This window comes from Bos indicus x Bos taurus, chromosome 7, assembly GCF_003369695.1.
Source record: "Bos indicus x Bos taurus breed Angus x Brahman F1 hybrid chromosome 7, Bos_hybrid_MaternalHap_v2.0, whole genome shotgun sequence".
NCBI classification, from domain to species: domain Eukaryota; kingdom Metazoa; phylum Chordata; class Mammalia; order Artiodactyla; family Bovidae; genus Bos; species Bos indicus x Bos taurus.
The window spans coordinates 59,347,915-59,370,891 of record NC_040082.1 but is presented as its reverse complement, the minus strand read 5'-3'; the positions used below and the strand labels follow the sequence as shown (position 1 = coordinate 59,370,891).

Genomic DNA, 22,977 nt, shown 5'->3' with positions numbered 1-22,977 from the left:
ACTATTAGCTCTCTTGCTTTAAAAACAAAAATATGTAACTACCATCTCTCTCTTTAAAAGCAAAAAGCCATGATTTTGTATCATCACCTGATTTCTGTGGAGTAAACGGTAGGTACCCCCATGGCTGATTTGAAGCTACCAACGTGGTATCTTGAACATGGAGTCGGGAAGAGAAGGGCAGGCTCACACCGCTAGGTTGTATTTCCACCATCCAGACACAACAGACTGTCAACCTCAAAAACATAGATAATGGTCAAATTCAGTAAAGTAATTCAGAAAGGATAAGTTCTTAATAATTATAATAGTAAATTTACAAATGTAATTTTTAATAACGGCTATTGTTAAACTGACTCAGTGGAATTTGAGCAAACTCCAGGAGACAGTGGAGAACAGAGGTGCCTGGCGTGCTGCAGTCCATGGGGGGTTGCAGAGAGTCAGACACGAGGACTCTAGGCAGACTGCCACTGAGGTACCACTGTTGTGATCATACATTCAGCTATGCCTGCTCTCCCTTTTTCCTCATCTGCATACTACTGATACATGAAGGCTCAGAAGTTGAGGGGTTTACCTAGAGGAACAGAAACAGAAAAAAGAGGGCAAGGCTTCAATGCAGAAGGATCCCCTGGAGAGGCAACAGGGAGGAGTGACGTGGAGACACTCTTTGCCTCTCTGGTCCTCTGTTCTCATCCATCAGCTCAAGAAAAGCAGACTTAGCAGAGTGGGACAGATGTCTTTTATTGGTCTGACTGGCGTGACCAGCAGTAGGCCCCAGAAGAACTCCCCTGTCTGTCCTGGCTCCCCTGTTCCCTTCCCTGGAGTTCATGATTCAACCACAGGGAAGAAGGGTGGCAGGCAGAGCCAGGATAAAACATACAAGGATAAGATCTGAAAGGGACTCCAGGCCATGCATAAAACATAAGGTTACTAGACCATCCAGATAAAATGTCCCTTGGGCAGAGCAGTTTCCCAACACAGGCCCCTCGCCAGGAATGGCAGGGGTGAGAAGGAAGAGGTTCCTGAGAGGCTGCCTACTGTGCCCTTCGCGCCATCAGCATCTCCCGGATATTGTCCTCAGCTTCCTTCACACTCCGCTCCAGATAGGATTTTTTCTGCTGCAATATGAGAAGGAAACAAGGGTTAGGATCAGGGTGAATGTGCCAAGCTGACAGATGCTGCTTTTATGCCCGAGGGTTATGGCTTCTCTGTGACTAGTGACTTCCAGGAGCCTACTGTCTACTGACAGCCAGGTGTACACACCTGCCCCAGAGCGTTCCCCGACCCTGACGCCTGGGCACCGGGGAGGGTGTCGCTCAGTTCCGGAAGCAGAAGTGCTCTGTAGAAAGCAACAGCACTCTTCCCCCAGAAGGAAGCAGACTCTAAAAACAGGCGTCGTGGTACATGAAGTTACACCAGACAGACAAAGGCCAGGAAATTCCAGGACAAAGCTCTGGCCCCATAACAGACTGTCTCTCAAGGTTTTCCAAAGCCCAGGCCAGGCGCCTGTAGCTGTCGCTGCTGCAGAGCGGACAGCGTGCCCTCCGCTCTGTCCAGCACGACAGGAGACCGGCTGCCCCGCGGACTGAGAAGCTGTATCACACGGCTCACCAAAGCAGATGAGTCAGGATGAAATCTGTTTTTCTAATGAAACCACTGCCTGCCAGGAATCCAGGACAATGACACACTGAGTAAAACAGACCTTCTGGAAGTGTACCTCCTACCCCATCTGGGTCCTAAATTAAAAATCTCGACTTAGACAAAGAACTTCACTTTCAGGAGCCACATCTGGACCAGGATTACGAAAGATTAGTCAAAGGAAATGATGTCTGTGCGTTATTTGCCCCGTGGCCACCCCAGAAGCGTGGCTTCACCACTGGCCCCTGCCCTGAGGGCACACTGTGGCTCCGCCCACTGAACAGACATGACAGCAAGTCTCCCTTTTGGGGAGTGCTCAAAATAACCCCCTGCCAGGGCCCATGGGATGGAGCCACACTAGAGTCAGAGGTGCAGAGCCCTAGCCCAGAGGCAGCCACTGCCCCTCCCTCACACCAGCAGCTGAGGGTTTTGACTGCTGAGGTGCCCAGATGACCCAGGGAAGCCAGGGGAGGGCGGCGGCAGAGGGCAGGTAAGCAGCCTGGTCTCAGGCCTTGCAAAGACCTGATCCCCAACCTCTGAAGCAGAAAAATGGAAATGAGGGCTTCTACTGCCCAGGGCCTTCACCATGAAACCTCTCTGGCACCCCTTTTCCATACCCCTGCCTCCAACTTCTCCCACTCTCTGTCCAGACATTTATTAAATGATACACTGGAAAGTACAGTTTCCTTTAGGTGCCGTGTGCTGAGGCAGCCACAATTTTAAGTATAGTTGATTCACAGTGCTGTGCCAATTTCCACTGCATGGCAGAATACCTCAGTACACACATGCATGTTCTCTTTCATATCCCTCCACCATGCCCCTCACAGGACATGGAGCACACTTCCCGGCTCTACACAGCAGGGCCCACCATTCATCCATCCTGTGTAACGCTCTGCATCTGCTAATCCCACAAATCTTTATCACAGTTCTTATGTGAACTTCTGGTTCCTGTTTGTCTCCGAACTTCAAATTTCTTGAAGGCCAGGAAGAGCCCTGTCTCTTTACCCATCTCGCATCCCTTCAACTTGCACTCAATTCCTTACAAAAGAACAAGATTTCCACAAAAACTCCTAGTGACCATGGTGATTCTATGGCCACAAGTGTGTTACTGCCAAGAAAATTTTGTGCACCACTAAACCTGATACAGTCCTATCTATCACTGTGATATCAGAGTGGGAACTTAAACTTCCTCTGATAAACAATCATTAGATTTACTTGTGAGTAAAAAAGGCAAATACTTAGTAACTCCTGACACATGAGTGCCATGTGAGTGCCATGCACCATCCAGGCACCTTTTGGGTCCCAGCCCGGTAAGGAATCCAAGGAAGAGGTGAGGCGAGCCAAGTGGGGTTCTAGCCCTGCAGTTCAGCCAGGACCCACGTCTGCTGCATTTCATGTCCACCCACTTGCTGCCCCAATGAGCAAAACCATCAAACTGAACACCAGCAAGAGCCTTTCTCCCTACAGCCCCAGCCTCTGGCCAATCGAATCCAGGCTGTAACTCTCAACTTTAAAATTCTTTACTGTCACATCTCTTCCTTCAATCTTCCACTTCCAATTTCATTACTTTTTCATTATTTTTACTACTGCATATCCTAAAGTCTTCAAGTTTCAAAATAATGTAAAATGAACTTGTCTATCTTTTAATCTTCAGTTTACAGACTTACTGGACAATAAAGAATTTTTTTCATCCCAACAGATGGGGCATCTCTAGCATAGTCCTGCCTTCCAACTGTATTTCAGTTGTCTCATCCTCAAACACGCAAGCCCAGCAGACCCTCACAGTCAAACCTGTCCCAAAGCACATGAAATGGATTGAACTGTGTCTCACGAAAAGACATGAGGCAGTCCTGACCCCCGGTATGTGTCAATGTGACCTTATTCGGAAACAGGGTCTTTGCAGATGTAACCAGGTTAAGATGCGGGCACACTAGGTTAGGACAGGCTCTATATCCAATGACTCCTGTCCTTGTAAGAAGGCCACACAAAGACTAAGGGACACAAGGGGGAGACGCCGTGCAGAGAGTGGGAGGTGCACCTCCAAGAGGAGGAAGGCCGAGGGTGGCCCACAACCACCATTAGCCAGACAGCAGGAAGGCATCTTCCCCAAACCCTTCACACGGAGCACAGCCTGCAACACCTGGATTCTGGACTTTCACCTTCCAGAATTGCAAAAAAAAAAAAAAAAAATCAATTTCTGTTGTTTTAAACCACCCAGTTTCTGGTAACTTGTTATGCGGCCCTAGGATACCAACACAGCACCTGAAGTGAAGGGTGCTCCCAGAGACAGAGTGCACCCCAAGGCTCTTGTGGACCATACCTTTCACCACACCGCATCACAGAGGCTTAGTTAAGGAGCCCTGAAAGTGAGAATGCTGGGGTTGTATGTATCTCAGAAATAATTGCTGTAGAATTGACCCAAATACAAATGAGACCATCAGAGAGAATGGATAAAATTAAGGAACCAATGATTAAGTTAAACCTTCTCTTCCTTGAATTTCCAGTTTAAAACCATTAGTCAAACCAGAAACTGTGTGGACCTGGCTCTTCCTCATTCCTGTAAATAACTCCATTTTCGCAACTCAAGGCAAAAACTTCAGTGTCATCCTTGAATTTTCTTTCTTTCACACCTGACATCCAATCAAACAACAAATCCTGCTAGCGCTATCTCAAAATATCTCCAGACTCTGACCTTAATCAAGAGCTTCCTAAGTGGTCTCCTTTCTTCTATCCTTGACCACCCCCTTCAGTTTCTTCACAGTGCCCAGAGTCATCTTTCAACATTTAAAACCTTCCAACAGCTTCCTGTCTCTCTCAAGAGGCAAAGGCCTTTCAAAGAGCCACGTACAGTCCTGCTCTAAGCTGACTCTCTGGCCTCCCCTCCCACGTCTCCTTCTCTCACTTCGGCTCCAGCCCCCTGGCCTCCAAGCTGTCCCACCGATCCACCAGCCATGCCCCTGCCTGTCCTTTGCCTTTGGTTCTCTCTGTGTAGGGCCCTTCTTCCCCAGACATCCGCACTACTTGTTCCTTCAGGTCTTTCTCAAATGTCACCTATGGGAAACGCCTTCATGACCACGTGTGTAGCTCCATACTCTCTTCTCCTCATTCTGTGATTGTCCTCCTTAGGACCTGTCCACCTGAAGGCGTGTATGTGTTTGTCTGTCTGTCTTCCCTATGAGAAGAAATGGTCCTTGATGGCAAGACTCTGCTCATGACAGAGTCCCAGTGTCTAGAAGAATGGCTGGTTCATAACAGGAACTCAGTAGCTGAATAATACACTTATCATGGGAAACGAGGCCTTTCTGATTTCCTCATATGCACACTAGGTTTTTGTTTCCCTCCCAATCTGAATGAATAAGGAATACCCACCAGAGGAAGCAAAGGCAGAAAATGATCATTCTCTTTCAAGGTGGTTCTCAGTTTCTGGCATTGCCCTCTAACCTCTGCCTCAAGAAATACACAGGTTTAAAACTCAGACCTCACTGATACTGACACGGACATCAAAACCTTGCTCCCGCGAACAGGCCCTATGTACGGGTCAAAGCCCTTATGCTTTAATTGGTTAACTTGTGAAACCATAACACAAACCATCCCCATTTCCCGCATCCGAGAGTCAGAAATCCTTGAGAAAGGGCTCCATGTGATGTCTGTCAGGGCTGCTGTGCGTGACAAGGGCATAATGACTGCTGTGGAAACTCTAGGAGGCATTTTCAACCCCCACCTTCCATCCTGAGTCCTAGGAAGGCATTTGCTGGCCTCACTGCAGCACCTTTCTGCCTTACTGAGCACTCCCTCAGAACCCTTTCCGTAGGAAATTCTCTAGTGGCATCAAACCACAGGGCTCTGGGCGCAGCAACATTCTTGTGGGCCTTGTCCTGACGCAAAATTCTGAGCTTTCCTGTGGGGCTCAGCACAGCCAGGGAAATGACATTGTTGGCCTTCTTGCTCATCAGCGTGAAGTCCTTCTTTCCGGAGTCAGACTGAGGGCCTGGAGTTCATTCTCATCCTCTCACAGAGGAAAGAGGCTCAAGTCCTCTAGAACTTTTCTGACATGACACAATCTCTCAAATAGACTCCTGAGGTAATGCATCTTGTGACACTATCTCTATAGACTTTTCTTAGGAACATTGTTTTCCTCTCTTTCTCGAAAGTAATGCTTTTCCTGTCTGTCCTACCTTGGGGTATAGAAGTTTTTTCCTCTCTCCCTTTTTATTTTCCAACTTATCAAATGAGGCTTTAGACAATACCAAATTAAAAACTCAAGAGATTCAATGATTCTCCTGTTCTCTCAGTTTGTGGAACTATAAAATGGTCAGAGGGGGCCAGTTGCCCATAATGGGGAAATTTAGCAAGAGGCCAGCATCTGAGGCTGAGAAGGCATGTATTGGCAGATGGGGTAAAACGTGAAGAGGGCAGGGAAACAAGAGGAAGAGAGAAAAACAAAGGCCATGCAAGGGCACAATGAGAGAAGTCAGAAAGGGAAATGAGACAGGGATGGGCAGAGCTCTGAAAGTGCAAGTGCAACGAGAGTCTGCGTGGGTGAGGAGCACCAGAGGCAGAAAGGGCAGGCCAAACCTGACCAGGACCTGGAGATAAGAGACAAGTGATCCAAGGACACACGTCCACCTGTGAACTCATCTGCGTTTATCCACTTCACCATTAGGAAACAATGAGGCTGCAAGGTAACTGCTGAGCTACACATGGCCGGGAGATGAGCTCAAAGAACGAGAGAGCAATTTTAGGCATGGAGCAAGAGAATAAAAAGAAGCCTAAGAAGCGGTTACTGTCTCCATATCGTTTAGAAACTGCTTTCAAGACACCTTTCAGAAGTTCCTCTGCTGAAAGACAGGGACAAAAGACTTGGATTAGTTGAGCAATGACCTTTTTTTTCTCCCAGATGTTCTTTTAAAGAGAACATCTAAAGAGATTCTAACACAGCTACCATATGAGGCCAGACTCCCATATCCCACCTATGATCACATGGCTCAATCTACCCAAGGCAGAGCAAACTCAAGTTCCTTAGAGCAGAGATATACCAGGGTGGAGGCAGGGGGAGGAAAGGGGTCTTATTTCCTCCAAATAATAACATTTATTAGCATTTTAGTCCACCTAAAGTGTGTGATCTCTACCTACTATTACTCTCCCTACCACATCAGTTTCATTTAAGTCTCAGAGAAAGACCCATACATTAGACAATGTGAGAAACAAGAAAACAAGCTCACAGGTTAAGTGAAGAGCAAGGTCGGGCACCTGTTCCAATGCATGTGGCAAAGATCAGGCTTTAGCCAAAGAATCATTATGTTCACAGGCACCAAGCTTAAAGGGGGTAAGATAAGACAATGATCATGTTAAAGAGATATATAGCTAATGGAGGTAGGGAACTTGGCTCAAAGAATATTAAGCAGAGAAGGAATCCAATCACTAACTTAAATATCTAAAACAACGGCTCTTGAAGTGTGGTCCCCTGACCAGCAGCACCATCAACACCTGGGAACTTATTAGAAATCCACGTTCTTAGGTCCCAATCCAGACCTACTGAATCAGCACCTCTAGAGATGGAGCCTGGCAATCTCTTTTCACAAGCCCTCCAGGTGATTCTGATGCACACTGAAGTTTGAGAACCTCCTTCAAAAATGGACTTCAGCAAACTCCTTCAATAAAGGGCTGCTGCTGCTGCTGCTAAGTCGCTTCAGTCGTGTCCGACTCTGTGTGACCCCATAGACGGCAGCCCACCAGGCTCCCCCATCCCTGGGATACTCCAGACAAGAACACTAGAGTGGGTTGCCATTTCCTTCTTCAATACATGAAGGGCTAGAGAGTAAATATTTTAGGCTTTGTGGAACTGCCTCTGTCACACCTACTCAACTCTGCCACTGTAGTGCAAACGCAACATAAAAAATGTGTAAACAGGACTTCCCAGTGGCCCAGTGGTTAAGAATCCCTGGGCCGGGAAGATCCCACATGCTGATGGGCAACCAAGCCCGTGCGCCCCAACTACAGAAGCCCACACACTCTATAGAGCCGGTGCTCCGCAATGAGAGAAGCCACCACAATGAGAAGCCCACGCACCGCAACTAGAGAGTAGCTGCCACTTATCACAACTAAAGAAAGTCTGAGCACAGCAACAAAAACCCACCAGAACAGCCAAAAATAAAAATTTTTTAATGTGTAAACAGATGGGCTAGCTGTGTTCTAAAAACACAAAAACAAGAAGCAAGCCAGATCTAGCCAGCAAGGTTTGCCAACTTCTCTTCTTTAAAAAACGAGGGAGCCTTAACAAGGTAGAACTGAATCCAGCAAGCAGAGATTTTAACTTTCAATGAAAGCTGCCTAATAAAAGCATAAATCTCCATCCATCCAGCCTTCCATTCATTCATCAAGCCTATTGCCAAACCATTTTCTTTTTTCCTCCTTGAAGTCTGTGGCATCACAGTGTGCCATCCTCTTCTCCCCTCCTTGCTGCCGCAATCTACCAGTAGTCTGGGTGCGGCCCCTCATTCATCAATGGCTCACCGTCTCCCTCTCCACCACAGCTACACCGCTCAAGGTGACTTCAACAAGAGTGGAGATGATCCATTTAATACTATGACCTTCTCTCCCCTCTCACAATTTTTACTTTACCCCACCTGAGTCACCCAGGCCATAGTCATACTCCAGAGATACTGACACCAGTAACTGTACCTCCTCCAGAATTTCAATTTCACCACCACCACTTCATATTTTTCCAGGTCATTTTGATCTGATAACTCTCCCTCCAGCACTTCTTCAACCTCATCACTCAACAAATTCTTCATTATCCACTCTGCTTCCAGGACTTTCTCCCCTCCCACCCAGCTCAGCTTCCACAGTCAATCATTTATATTTATTCCCCTTCTGAACTCCCTTTTGCCCCCTCTCTCCCTCTGTTGCACTCCCCTGGCAAAATACTAACAAACCAAGCTAATCCAACCATCCATCTACTCCACGTTTGTACCCGACTAGCTGAACGTAGCTGGAGAAAAACACGGAACTGTGCTACACAGTTTCACCTAAATTCAAGACCATGAATTTCAGCACTCACCCAGCGTCCAGAAGCTCTATTAAATTTCCTTAACATATTAACTTCTCTGCTCTCCCAAATAACTATTTCATGCTTTCCTATCTCCTCAAATTTCCTATACTCTTTCTTCCTCTCTCATCCCCAGCTCAGAGAGAACAGAAACAATCTGAGGAGAATTATCTCTTTTCACTACCAAATCCATCACCTGACCTACACCTATACATATACTCCCTTCTTTCTCCATGTTGGAGACACTCCAAAATGGACACGTGTCTCTGTTTTTATAAAAACACAATTCCACTTTGGGGTTGAATCCATCCCCTTTTCAAAATTTTCACTCCTAGTTATCCTTTTTCTTTCTTCTTAATCTTCAACTTCTCTTTCTCTGCAAGGTAACTATTGGTAAGGCAAGTCACGCACCCAACACACAACCACACTTTTCTTGACCTCACATTCCCCTGTAAGTACTGTCTCCTTTCTCTCCTCTCCGTCTTGCAAAACCTCCTGAACTAACTGTTCAGCAGCTGCCTTCACTTCCTCACTTCGCATTATCTCTTAAAACCTCTCCAATCACGCTTCCCATCTACTCTACTGAACTGAATGAAGTCCAGGTCACCAATGATCTCTATGTCACCCAAAGCAGTGGCTACTCTCTGTTCTCTTCTTACTCAACCTGTTCATTCTTACTCATCAACAGCATTCAACACAATTCTTGAAATAACTTCCTCTCTTAGCTTTCATGATACCACACTCCTATCTTTCTCCTACTACTGGCTACTCCTTCTAAGCTCTCTTTTGCTGACTACTTCTCTGCTCAACTTCAAAACGTTGGTATTTTCTGGGAAGCTGTCCTTAACTTCTCTTCTCTTCATCACTCTCTCTTAGAAACCCTCTACTCTCAGCTTTAAACATCATTATGATTCCCAAATCTGTATCTCCAACCCAGACCCCTTAATTCCAGATTTACACATCAAATTGCTTATAAAACGTATCTTCCTGGTTGTCAAACCCCAAATTAACATGTCTAAAATAAGCACAATTGATTTATACATTCAATTGCTCAATTTAAAAACCAGAGAAACAAAAAAATACAGAAGCCACTCTTTTCTTCTCTTTTCCTTGAACCCAATATCCCCTCTTCCATCCACCCATCAGTCTTAACTTACTTCCAAAGATATCCCCAAACCATCCTCTTCTTTCTATCCAGCACCACAGCTACCATCCTAGCTCAAGCCTCTATCATCCTCGCCTGGATGTTTGTCATGGATATTTTAACAAGTAAATCAGGGTTACTTTCTGCTCAAAACCCTTGAATGTCTTCCCATTACACTTCAAATAAAATCTGAACTCCTCACCCCAGGAATAAGGCCCTGCATCATTTGGTCCATACTAACCACGCCAACCTTATTACAACACTTTCCTTTTCTCACTTGCTTAAACAATTCAAAATGTTTTCTAACAAGACATTTGTATCATCTGTGCCCTCCACCTAGAATGTTCTTCCTTTGCATACTTTTAAGTGGCTGGCTGTTTCCTCTCATGCAGACCTCAGCTGAAATTTTATCTTTTCTGAGAGGCCTGCCCAACAGCTCTCTAAAACATCACTTTACTACGTGTTTTCTTGCTTACATTGTCTTCTTGCTTATATTGTCACTGTCTATATCTGAATATGAGTTTCATAAAAGTAGGGATCTTCTCTGATGTGATTAATCCTTCATCCTCAGTATCAAGAAGTGACACATAATTTAACCAATATTTATTGGGCACTCAATGCATGTTACACCCGAAGAGCACTGGGCTTAGAGCAGTGAACAAGTCACACACTTATTCACAGAGGTCACACTGTTGCTGGACACACAGACATTTAATCACCATTGCAATAAGGGCTCTGAGGGGAAACCACAGTGTCTAAGAGAGGAAGGGGCTTCCCTGATGGCTCAGCAGTGAAGAATCTGCCTGCAATGCAGGATATGTGAGTTTGATTCCTGGGTTGGGAAGATCTCCTGAAGGAGGAAATTAGTAACCCACTCCAGTATTCTTGTCTGGGAAACCCCATGGACCGAGGAGCTTGGTGGACTACGGTCCAAAGGGTCGCAAAGAGTCGGACACAACTGAGTGTCTGAGCATGTTAACACAGGAAACACCTGGTATAATCAAGGAAATCACAGAAGCACTTTTGAATAAGCTATGAAGGATGAATGAAAATTAAGTGGAGAGGTTAGCAGGGGGAGAGAGCAATTCCAGGCAAATGGAGCAGCATGTGCAAAGGTCAAATGAAGCAAGACACGTCTGGGAACTAAATGACAGCAAGTGAGGCTGAAGTACTGAAGGGGGAGGGAGGGATAGATAAGACAGAAGGATAAGGCTGGTGAGGTTGAGTCAGATCACAGAGGGTCAAAAGCCATATTAAAGATCTTAAAGATGATGAAAAACCACTGGGTCTTAAGACAGAGTGACAAAAATCAAATTTCCACTGGAAACAAAAACTACTCTGGCTGCAACACAGAGAATGAGCTAGAGCAAGGCTTCCTGCAGAAAGCCCGGTGAGTAATGAAAGGGTAACAGATGTATCCATGATATTGATCCCTTTAGTCCCTGGAGTAGCCAAAGGGCCCCCCACCTCCCCTGGGCAGTTGCTGCCACCTTGAGCACCCTCTGTCCACTTATCCCAGTGAACCATGCAAATACTATTCTCTAGGTGCTGTGATGTGAAAAGGGTTGGGAAGTACGTGGTTAGAGAATACAAGTGTGAATGCTGAGAAACCTATTAGGAAGCCATTGTAATAATCTTGGAAAGAGATGACAGTATCTTAGTGATGGCAATGGAGCTAGAGAAGAACATATTTAAGAAATATTTAAGAGAAAAGCTATCAGAGGACTTCACCATAACCTTCATTATTAATCAGAAGGGGGGAGCGGTGTCAAGAACACCTCCCAAGGGGATCAGGTTTGGAAGGAAAGATTCTAAGTTTAATTTTAGACTTGCCGAGTTTAAGGTACTTGTGAAACATCTAAGTGAGATGTGAAAAGAAAACTAGATTGCATCCCTGAAGTTCACAGAAGTCTGGGCTAGAGATACAAGTTTACATATAGGTACTTGAAGCCATGAGAATGATTGGAATTCTTTGAGAAAGAACTCAGAATACAAGGACTTAGCCTTATAGGAAGTCAACGTTTAGGAAGAATCAAAGGAAGAAGAGGCACCAGCCAGTAATATCTAAAGAGGAGGGGCACTGTTTCATAAAAACCAAGAGAAGAGTGGTTCAGGAAAAAAGGATGAGATGACTAGAAATCACTGCTGCTGCTGCTATTGCTGCTAAGTCACTTCAGTCGTGTCCAACTCTGTGCGACCCCATAGATGGCAGCCCACCAGGCTCCCGCGTCCCTGGGATTCTCCAGGCAAGAACACTGGAGTGGGTTGCCATTGCTTTCTCCAATGCATGAAAGTGAAAAGTGAAAGTGAAGTCACTCAGTCATGTCCAACTTTTAGCGACCCCATGGACTGCAGCCCACCAGGCTTCTCCGTCCATGGGACTCTCCAGGCAAGAGTACTGGAGTGGGGTGCCATTGCCTTCTCTGAGAAATCACTGGATGTGTTCAAGTAGGAACCACGACAACACATCAGAAATGTTGAGGGCAGTGGGGGGAGTGTTCCATCAAGTGGCCTCTGGAATATCTTCCAACTTTAAAACGTCCGGGAATCCCAGGGACAGGGGAGCCTGGTGGGCTGCCGTCTACGGGGTCGCACAGAGCCAGAGACGACTGAAGTGACTTAGCAGCAGGAAATTTCCTGGCAGTCCAGTGGTTAGGACTCCTCACTCTCACTGCTGAGGGCCTGGATTCAATCCCTGGCCTAGGAACTAAGATCCCACAAGCCAAGCAGCACAGCCAAAAAAACTGAAAATAAAAATTCAAAGTCTATAGCTCTTTGAGACCTGACCCTAAAACTTCATGAAGGGAAACCACCTGGTATTTTAATTGTCACAGATGAGCCCTAAGAGTACGTTAAGTGTCAGGACAAATTAATTTTACCTCTTAACTTCAAAGGAGACACTGGGCTTCACATAGGTCTAAAACAAGAGTTGTAGAGTATCAGTACACCCAAGGAAATTATTAGAAGGGCCGAATTGCTATATTCAGGAAATAAACACACAAAGAAAATATCCTTCAGAGATCACGTAATGCCACAACTGAGAACTGTGTGTTGTACAAATCTCCTAACAGTATGCTAAACATGGTAAGTGTTTGATTCAGGGCCTGCAGGAAAGAGATCAGAAAAACGATGGGCAAACACAACTACCAATATCACAACCCTGGGGTCTCTGATTCCTTAGAGCCCAACTAGAACATTATTCTAAGTTTCATCATATTTGAAAAATAAATGTACACAGTACATAATAAATAAGTCTCATGAAAACAAGTTTTACAAAAGGAAATTTTCTAATATGCATTAGTTTCTTCTGCTTCTCCAGGGTCAGAAAGCCTGACCTATCAACAGGACTATCGAAACTATCCAAGTCTTCCAAATGACCAAATAAAACAAGTTTTACTATTTCAGTTTGTCTTTAGTTTGCCCTCTTACGAGAAGAGCAAGAGGATCAAATCAACAGTGTTTACTATGGAGTTTGGCCTGTAGGCATGGTAAAGGGTTAGGTGAACAAAGGTGTGCCTTCTCAGAGCGGAAGTAAGGGCAACACCTTGCATTCTTAGAAGTGGAGGTGTAACTGACTCACCTGTGGTGGCAAGACTAACATGCAAATATGTGTGGCAAAAGCCAGAAGTCAGTCTGATTCTACTCTTTGCTCCAAGCAAGTTAAGAATTTCTATTTTCTTACAACTCAACAACAAAAGATACACAACCCAGTTAAAAAACAAGCAAGGGACCCTCAAGTAGACATTCTCCAAGGAAGATATATTAGTGGCCGATAAGCACATGAAAAGATGTTCAACATCATTATTCACTGGGGAAATGCAAACAAAACCACGATGTGATACTATTTTATACCCACTAATATGGTTACAATCAAAAATGGAAAATAAGTGTTAATGAAGACACAGAGAAATCAGAACCCTCATATATGATGGTGGGAAATGTAAAATGATGCAGCTGCTATGGAAAACAATTTAGTAGCTACTCAAGAAATTGAAAAGACAAAATAACCATCAGACCCAGCAATTCCACTCCTAGGTATATATCCAAGTAAGAAAAATGAAGACAGGTGTAGTACCAGAAACTTGTGATTGTTAGTAGCATTACTCATAATAGCCCAAAAGTAGGAACCACCCAAATGTCTATCAGTTGATAAGCAGATAAACTAAATGTAGTATATATCCATATAACTGAATATTATTCAGCCATAAAAGGAAAGAAGTACTGATACATGTTACAACACAGATGAACTTTGAAAACACTAAGCTAAGTGAAAGAAGCCAGACTCAGAAAGCCACATACTGTGTGATCCATTTATACAAATATCCAGAACAGGCAAATATACAAAGACAGAAAATAGATGAATGATTACCAGGTGCTGGGGGAAGGGGAAATGGGAAGCAAATGCTTAATGATTAACGGGTTTCTTCTGGGGGGTGATGAACATGTTCTAGAATTAGAAAGTAATAAGGCTGTGTTTAAAAACAGGCATAGCAATCTAAGTTCCGAATGAATTATTTTCAGAGCAAATTAGTCTTTACTCCACCCAGAGGCTGACAGTAACACATACACAAACCAGGCAGGATAAAATAAACTGATGTATTAATTTCTGAAAATTAATGTTATCAGCAGAAGCATTAACATTTCATGAGTTTATAAGGTACTCTGGGAGAGACTATGGACAAACAAAGGCAAGGAAACTTCTATGTGATCACAATATTACTTTCCAATCGAGTAACATATTTATACAACTAAAAAAATAGAGATATGGCAACCGGAAACCCATAAAAGGACCAGGAGACAGTGAAAACAAGTAAGAGCTCAAAGCCACTAAAAGCACAGATGCATGACTCATGGGCACCTCCTCTGCTGATTTGTACAGGTCATCAGAGGGCAGAACCAGAGAACTACAAACTCACTCTAACACCAAAGGGTTACTTTATAAAGCTTTCAAAAAACCCCAGCTTTCTTTTTACTCAGAAAGAGAAAAGGGAAACTGATAGTTACACCTGTTCATGTCACCAAGAAATCACTGCTCTCTAACTCTGAGCTAAACCTCTAGGTCGGACAAGCAGCCCAAGGCCTTGGCTCATTGCTCTGAGGGCACTGGAAAGTCAGGTCACATTGCCCAGTGACATTTCTCCATCCAGGCTGATAAAGGGGCTCGTATCATGATGAAATCACTCCACAGACCAGACGTCGCAGCTGCCACTTGTCCCAACTCCACACCCACCCATGTTACCATGGAACTGGTACAAACAGAATGGAATTGAACATGCTATTAGCTCTGATCTAAGTAGCTGACATAAGACCAATTAAATTTATAATGACACTGGAGTAATAAAGAGCACTTGGCACACTTCTCTTTGCAAACATGATTCAAGGGGTGGTTTTTCTTTTGCCCTTCCTTCAATTTCCAGACACAAGGCCACTTAGAACCCACTTTATCTCTTTACTCAAAGAGTTGGTGTTTAGGGATTTATAATTTTATAAGAAAAGGACCACTAACATTAGAGGACCCAGCTACTAGAAGTATCCAACCATGGCAGAGGAATCCTCATTTCTTTCACAGCAAAAGTCGTTGGAAATGAGAATCTGGAATCCTGCGTTCCCACTAAGGCCTGCCCTCTCTTTCTCATCAATTCTGATTCTGGCTCTGTGAAGGACATGTGATCTCCATTTCTAAAACACTGGCAGAGGCCAGCTAGTTTCAATCAGTTCAGTCACTCAGTCGTGTCTGACTTTTGCAACCCCCAAAGACTGCAGCACGCCAGGCTTCCCTGTCCATCACCAACTCCTGGAACCTACTCAAACTCATGTCCATTGCATCGGTGATGCCATCCAACCATCTCATCCTTTGTCATCCCCTTCTCCTCCCGTCTTCAATCCCGCCCAGCTAGTTTAGGAGATGGCTTCACCACAGAATCCCTGGCCATTAGGAAGTGAGAGCAGGAGATCTCACCAACCTGTTGGCACTTACATCCTTGAGCCCCCTGACTAGCCTTAACATGTCTGTATTTATGCTACATGTGAAAGGAGTCATCGGGTCCCTTGCCCACATTTACATGTATACACTAAAGCTATCAACAATGGATCCTTTGAATAAAATACAGAAAGTTACATATTCTTATAGAATACCCTACAGCAAACTGAATAAATTACATATATTAGTGTGAACAGAACTCAAAAAAAGGCAAGTTAAAAAAAAGAAAAAAAAGAAAAAAAAAGGCAAGTTACTTAAAGACATGAACAATATAATGTCATTTGTTGACTATAGGATGTTATGAAACATGGCTTGGAAAGTTATACCTAATAGCTCAGAGTAGTTTCTCCTAGTTAGTGCGAATGAAACGAATGTATAGCCAGGAGGCAAGTTACAAAGCAGACTTCAATTTCATTAGTATGGTTTTATTTTTGTAAAAAAACAAAAATAAATAAACATTACCGTATGCTAACATTTGTTAGCTCTGGGTGATGAGTACACAGGTGTTTGTTGTGTTAGTTTTGTACATTTGTGTGCCTTTATTTTTTTCCCAATTAAAAGGAAACTTTTATCTTATAAGCATGTGGTGGCAAAATGCTCCATCAGTAGTTACTGAGCACCCATCATATGCAGGTAACAAAACCCTGCATTTACCAAGTAGTTAATGGGTGCCAGCCACCAATTGATTTGTCTGTATCATGTTATGAAGTAGGTACTTCCTGTAAGAACGAAGAAATGCTGATTCTCTTCACCTCCAGTTTTCACCAGCTATCCATCCTGGTCTCCCCAATCTACTCTCAGGAAGACTACTGGCTTTTCTGACTGGTGTGTTTAGGAAAAGGAACTATGGCTTGGCTCCTGCCACTTTGCCAGGATTTGCCTGCTTGCAGAAGGTACATATTTTCCTCATAAATTTAACAGATATATTCTCCCTGCCTCTGCAGAGAGAGACCTGTGCTTGTCCCAAACTTCCAGAGATTTGCTGGGTAACTTAATTCTGGATCAGTATTAGAAATCATTATTACTGCTGCACACCTAAGACACATCCTTCAACCTAATCTTCACCAGTAATAACAGATGGTGACTGCAGCCATGAAATTAAAAGACGCTTACTCCTTGGAAGGAAAGTTATGACCAACCTAGATAGCATATTCAAAAGCAGAGACATTATTTTGCCAACAAAGGTCCGTCTAGTCAAGGCTATGGTTTTTCCTGTGGTCATGTATGGGTGTGAGAGTTGGACTGTGAAGAAGGCTGAGCGCCGAAGAATTGATGCTTTTGAACTGTGGTGTTGGAGAAGACTCTTGAGAGTCCCTTGGACTGCAAGGAGATCCAACCAGTCCATTCTGAAGGAGATCAGCCCTGGGATTTCTTTGGAAGGAATGATGTTAAAGCTGAAACTCCAGTACTTTGGCCACCTCATGCGAAGAGTTGACTCATTGGAAAAGACTGATGCTGGGAGGGATTGGGGGCAGGAGAAAAAGGGGATGACAGAGGATGAGATGGCTGGATGGCATCATTGACTTGATGGACGTGAGTCTGGGTGAACTCCAGGAGTTGGTGATGGACAGGGAGGCCTGGCGTGCTGCAATTCATGGGGTCGCAAAGAGTCAGACACGACTGAGCGACTGATCTGATATTTTAAATTTTCATATCAATATGCCCAACTTTCAGTTGATTCCATACTTAAACAGGAAATAAGAGGGTTATTTACTGTCCTTATCTATCAACCCTGCTGTTGTTGCTATTTTATAGAAAAGTATATTCAGGCTTAGAGACACTAAGTAATTTACCCAAGGTGATAGTATGTGGGAGAGTTAGAGTTCAAATTCATATTTACTGATTCCAGAGTTCATCTTCTTAATAATTATGTCAAGGCATTATGCTGTGCTTATCAGAGCCAAGAAAAGCAGTGCCAATTACTTGCTAAGAATTTGTAAGGGGAACTCAAAAAATATTCTAAAGGTTGAAGTATTTCTTAATACACACTGAAAGAGGGCAGGAAACTGCACGTTTGTATATGCATGTGTGCTGAGTGTATATAAACACCAGTGAAAGTACTGTATTATAAAATCCTTTTAGGGAACTTTTACCCTTCAGCACTGGCAGGCATGCTTGCTTCCACCCATGCAAGCACACTCCTCCATCAGGTCTCACCCAAGAAACCAGACACACACAGGCAGTGTTATAATCTCCTGTGCTTTAAAGGAGCTATGCTGCACCACTCCCTGCAGTGCAGCCCCCAGAGCCCGGTCAGCTCTGAGATTAACTAGATGTCGGTCTCTACATTCTGCAATGTCTCCCCAGAGAAAGCAAATTGTCCTTCAACAGACCAGGCCTGCCCAGCTCCAGGTCAGTGCTAATGAGAGAAGGTCACAAAGCCGTAGAAACTTAGGGCTAACTGGGGTGACAGTGACTGCTGCAGCACAAAACCAGGGGCCCGCACAGCCCCCTAACCATGGAGGAAGCCGGTCTCATCACTGCAGCTTGGCCCCTTCACAGCAGAGGCTTGCCCATGGGGGTGCTCACTCAGTTCTCTGAATTCACACTGCACACAGTCCACACCTCTGTACAGAGCTTTTGCATCCTGCTGCAGCGCCCTTGGTTCAGTACATGACCTTTTTTATACCTCCTATAAGCAGCTACCTTTCTCCTTAGTTGATCTAATCCAGTTCTATGACTTTACATGCCACCTATAAACTGACAATTTATAGACAATTCTCAATTTTATTTCACTAGCCTGGAGTTCCAGATTCCTATTTCCAACTGTCTATTCAACATTTCTACTTGGGTGTCTAACAGTATCTCAAAGGTTAACAAGGCCCAAAACAAACTTTCAATTTGCTTTTAAAATTACTTTTGAAACTTGAAAATTGACTAAGAAATACTGATCTATGAATTATCAACAGCATGTATGTTCCCATAAACACACGGAATCCCTGTGAAGCCCATCATACATGGAGTGCTGTGTGGAAACCAGAGTGAATGAACAGCATTGCACTGGAAACAACTACTCACCCAGAACAAGGAGAACTTAAAATGAGTATACACCATACTGATTTCATTCATTTTAGCCTCCACTTCTTTCCCTTAGGCCTTTCCAGCTTCGTTTCTCACTTTAACTCTCCATTCTACCTCTACTTTCAGACTTCTGGTCATAGCATTTTTTTGCTTTGAAATGCTGACCCCCCTGAACCAATCCTATGTATTAATAATAAAATTCTAATTGATCTTCAAGGCCCAGCTAAAATGCCTCCTTCTCTCATGAACCCAATCCAGATCTCTACAACAGGTGATGAGTGATATATGTGGGAGAAAGGAGGTATGATTCTTTTGTAACAGGTTCAAAACTTTCAGTCTCTTTCATCCCTACACTCAGTTTGTTTTGGCTCTACCTTAGAATATATCCAGATTCTGATCATCTCCACTGCCACAACCATGGTCCAAGCCACCATCAATCTTAATGCAACAGCCTCCTGACAAGTCTCCTTGCTCCCACACTTACTCTCCATAATCTATTCTCACCAAAGCATCCAGAATGGTGAAATTTAAAATGTAAATGTAAATCAGATAATATCATTCCTCTGGTTCAAAACCCTCCCAAAACTCCCAACTTCAGACCATAATACAAAATCCTTAATATGGCCTACAAAGCCCTATATAATCTATTCCCTGATACCTCTCTGATTTCATCTCCTACTATTCTTGCTCACTCAGCTCCAGCTGACATGGCCTCCTTGCTGTTCCCACAACTCATCAAATATGCTCTCACCTCCAGCGTTTTTATACTCGCTGTTCCCTCTGCTTGGAACCCTCTTCTCCGAGATGTACTCACAGCTTGCTCTCTTACTCTCTTCAGGTCTCTCTGCTCAAATATCACCTTGTCAGAGAAACCCTCCCTGTCAGCACTACGTAAGACAGCATATATATCTCTCACCATTCTCTCTTTATCCTGTGTTGTTTGTCTTTCTAACATTTATCAGTTATTTATTATCTGTCCCCTCACTCCCATTCTCCAGAATATAAGTTCCATGCCATCAGGGTCTTTGCTAATTATGTCTTCTTTGCCTATAATAGTGCATGGCACACAGTATTACAATAGACTGTAGGTTTCTTGATGTATAAAAATAAGAACAAAAAACCTCCACAGTTAGTCAAAACACCAAAGTATACTGTATAATCAAGACACCCAGCAAACATTTAATGATGCATTTTTTTTTACATGCATACTCTTCTTCTGGCCAACTTATTATTGGCCAGAGTCTTAGCTCATGAATCTTAGAATTGTTCACCCAGCTGGCACTAGTGGTAAAGAATCTGTGCCAATGCCGGAGACAGAAGAGATACAGGTTTGCTCCCTGGGTCTGGAAGATCCCCTGGAGGAAGAAATGACAACCCACTCCAGCATTTTTGCCTAGAAAATCTCACAGACAGAGGTACCTGGCAGGCTACAATCCATGGGGTCCAAAGAGGTGGACAGGACTGAGGGCACACACAGCCCAAAGGAAGGAACATCCACTGTAGGTGGGAAACTCAAACCCTGATACTGAAAGCATCAACACTTAAAAATTAAGGCAGCTGACATTTTACAATTAATTTCAAAACTTGATCCATTTCAAGGATCAACTCTAGTACCAGAAGCTCCTCTTCCTCTTATGTTTTCCGTCACCATCTACCTTTTATTTCCCTCTCATGCCTTCTCTAAAGAGATAAAGACACTAAGCCTGCCTTAATGAAGGATCTGAATTTGAACCTCAAAAATCCAGAAGTGCAAAGTGACTTTTTTTTTTTACAAATTTCTAGAGCTGATTAAACTTGGCCATAAATGATATCAATCTTGAGCTACTTGTAAAGGTTTTAAGTGCTGCCATACATGTCATTCCACATGAATCACAAGACTTCATCATCAACTATATAGCACAGGTAGTGCTGAAGACTGTGCTCTAAATTATCTCTCTAAGACCCTTTAGTTCAGTTAAAATGATTATGTGTTTCATTAAATTAGGCAGTAAGGCAGGCTGGTGACTTAAGAAATGCCTAAAAGGAATAAGCATTCCCAAAGCTTGCAGTGTCCAACCGCTCAGATTTCAAAGCTTTAGGTAAATATCAGGATCTTCATTAAAAACAGGCTTTCCCAAGATACTCCTTAGCAAGAATCTCTAATAAAAGCAATCCATTCTTTCTTTGGCAGTAAAGTGGCCAGATTCAAACCAAAACAAAACACACACAGAAAAAAACAAAACAATTATTACATAAAGGGATTTCTGGATAGGACTTCAGATGCAAAAATCAATAAGCAACTTCAGAATATAAAAATCAATAAATGCTCAGGTGAGTCAACAAAGAATGTGGAATACCAGAAATATAACTGCAAATTTGCTTCCAATTTTCACACACTCTACTGCTGGTAAATGCATAACAGGGGACAGGAAAGACACTTAACTCATTCCTTCAGTCATCATCAATTCCTGGGTGGGGAGACCCCCTGCAAAAGGGATAGGCTACCCAACTCCAATATTCTTGGGCTTCCCTTGTGGCTCAGCTGGTAAAGAATCCACCTGAAATGTGGGAGACCTGGGTTTGATCCCTGGGTTGGGAAGATCTCCTGGAGGACAGGAAGGCTACCCACACTCCAGTATTCTGGCCTGAAAAATTCCATGGACTGTATAGTCCACGGGGTCGCAAAGATTCAAACACAAATGAGCGACTTTCACTTCAGTGATCTTCAATAGCTTTACTAACAAGTACTAGATTGCTTTCATTCCAATCCCAAAGAAAGGCAACGCCAAAGAATGCTCAAACTACCGCACAATTGCACTCATCTCACATGCTACTAAAGTAATGCTTAAAATTTCTTCAAGCCAGGCTTCAGCAACACGTGAACCGTGAACTTCCTGATGTTCAAGCTGGTTTTAGAAAAGGCAGAGGAACCAGAGATCAAATTGCCAACATCCACTGGATCATCGAAAAAGCAAGAGAGTTCCAGAAAAACATCTATTTCTGCTTTATTGACTATGCCAAAGCCTTTGACTGTGTGGATCACAATAAACTGTGGAAAATTCTGAAAGAGATGGGAATACCAGACCACCTGACCTGCCTCTTGAGAAACCTATATGCAGGTCAGGAATCAACAGTTAGAACTGGACATGGAACAACAGACTGGTTCCAAATAGGAAAAGGAGTACGTCAAGGCTGTATATTGTCACCCTGCTTATTTAACTTATATGCAAAGTACATCTTGAGAAACGCTGAGCTGGAGGAAACACAAGCTGAAATCAAGATTGCCAGGACAAATATCAATAACCTCAGATATGGGGATGACATCACCCTTATGGCAGAAAGTGAAGAAAAACTCAAGAGCCTCTTGATGAAAGTGTAAGAGGAGAGTGAAAAAGTTGGCTTAAAGCTCATCATTCAGAAAACTAAGATCACGGCATCCGGTCCCATCACTTCATGGCAAATAGATGGGGAAACAGTGGCTGACTTCATTTTTCGGGGCTCCAAAATCACTGCAGATGGTGATTGCAGCCATGAAATTAAAAGATGCTTACTCCTTGGAAGGAAAGTTATGACCCACCTAGAGAGCATATTGAAAAGCAGAGACATTACTTTGTCAACAAAGGTCCGTCTAGTCAAGGTTATGGTTTTTCCAGTGGTCATGTATGGATGTGAGAGTTGGACTATAAAGAAAACTGAGCGCCAAAGAATGCATGCTTTTGAACTGTGGTGTTGGAGAAGACTCTTGAGAGTCCCTTGGAATGCAAGGAGATCCAACCAGTCCATCCTAAAGGAGATCAGTTCTGGGTGTTCATTGGTAGGACTGATGTTGAAGCTGAAACTCCAATACTTTGGCCACCTGGTGCGAAGAGCTGATTCACTGAAAAGACCCTGATGCTGGGAAAGATTGAGGGCAGGAGGAAAAGGGGATGAGAGAGGATGAGGTGGTTGGATGGCATCACCGACTCAATGGACATGGGTTTGGGTGGACTCCGGGAGTTGGTGATGGACAGGGAGGCCTGGTGTGCTGCAGTTCATGGGGTTGCAAAGAGTCAGACACAACTGAGTGACTGAACTGAACTGACTGACTAGATTGCTATCTCCACTTTACAGAAAGTTATTTCTATTACTAGAAAGAAGTTAAGGTGAAGAAAGATCAAGAGCCAAATCCACAGA

The 22,977-nt window shown here is 43.7% G+C and overlaps 1 protein-coding gene across 1 annotated transcript in view; it reads right to left on the bottom strand.

The window, feature by feature from the left end:
- Window positions 1-714: 714 nt before the first annotated feature.
- Window positions 715-22,977, bottom strand: part of PFDN1 (prefoldin subunit 1) — a 73,920-nt gene continuing 51,657 nt past the window's right edge. Inside the window, exon 4 of the mRNA XM_027546290.1 lies at window positions 715-1,112. Within this exon, the coding sequence (XP_027402091.1) occupies window positions 1,029-1,112 (84 nt within the window). The 3' untranslated portion in view covers window positions 715-1,028. The remainder of the gene's footprint in view (window positions 1,113-22,977) is intronic.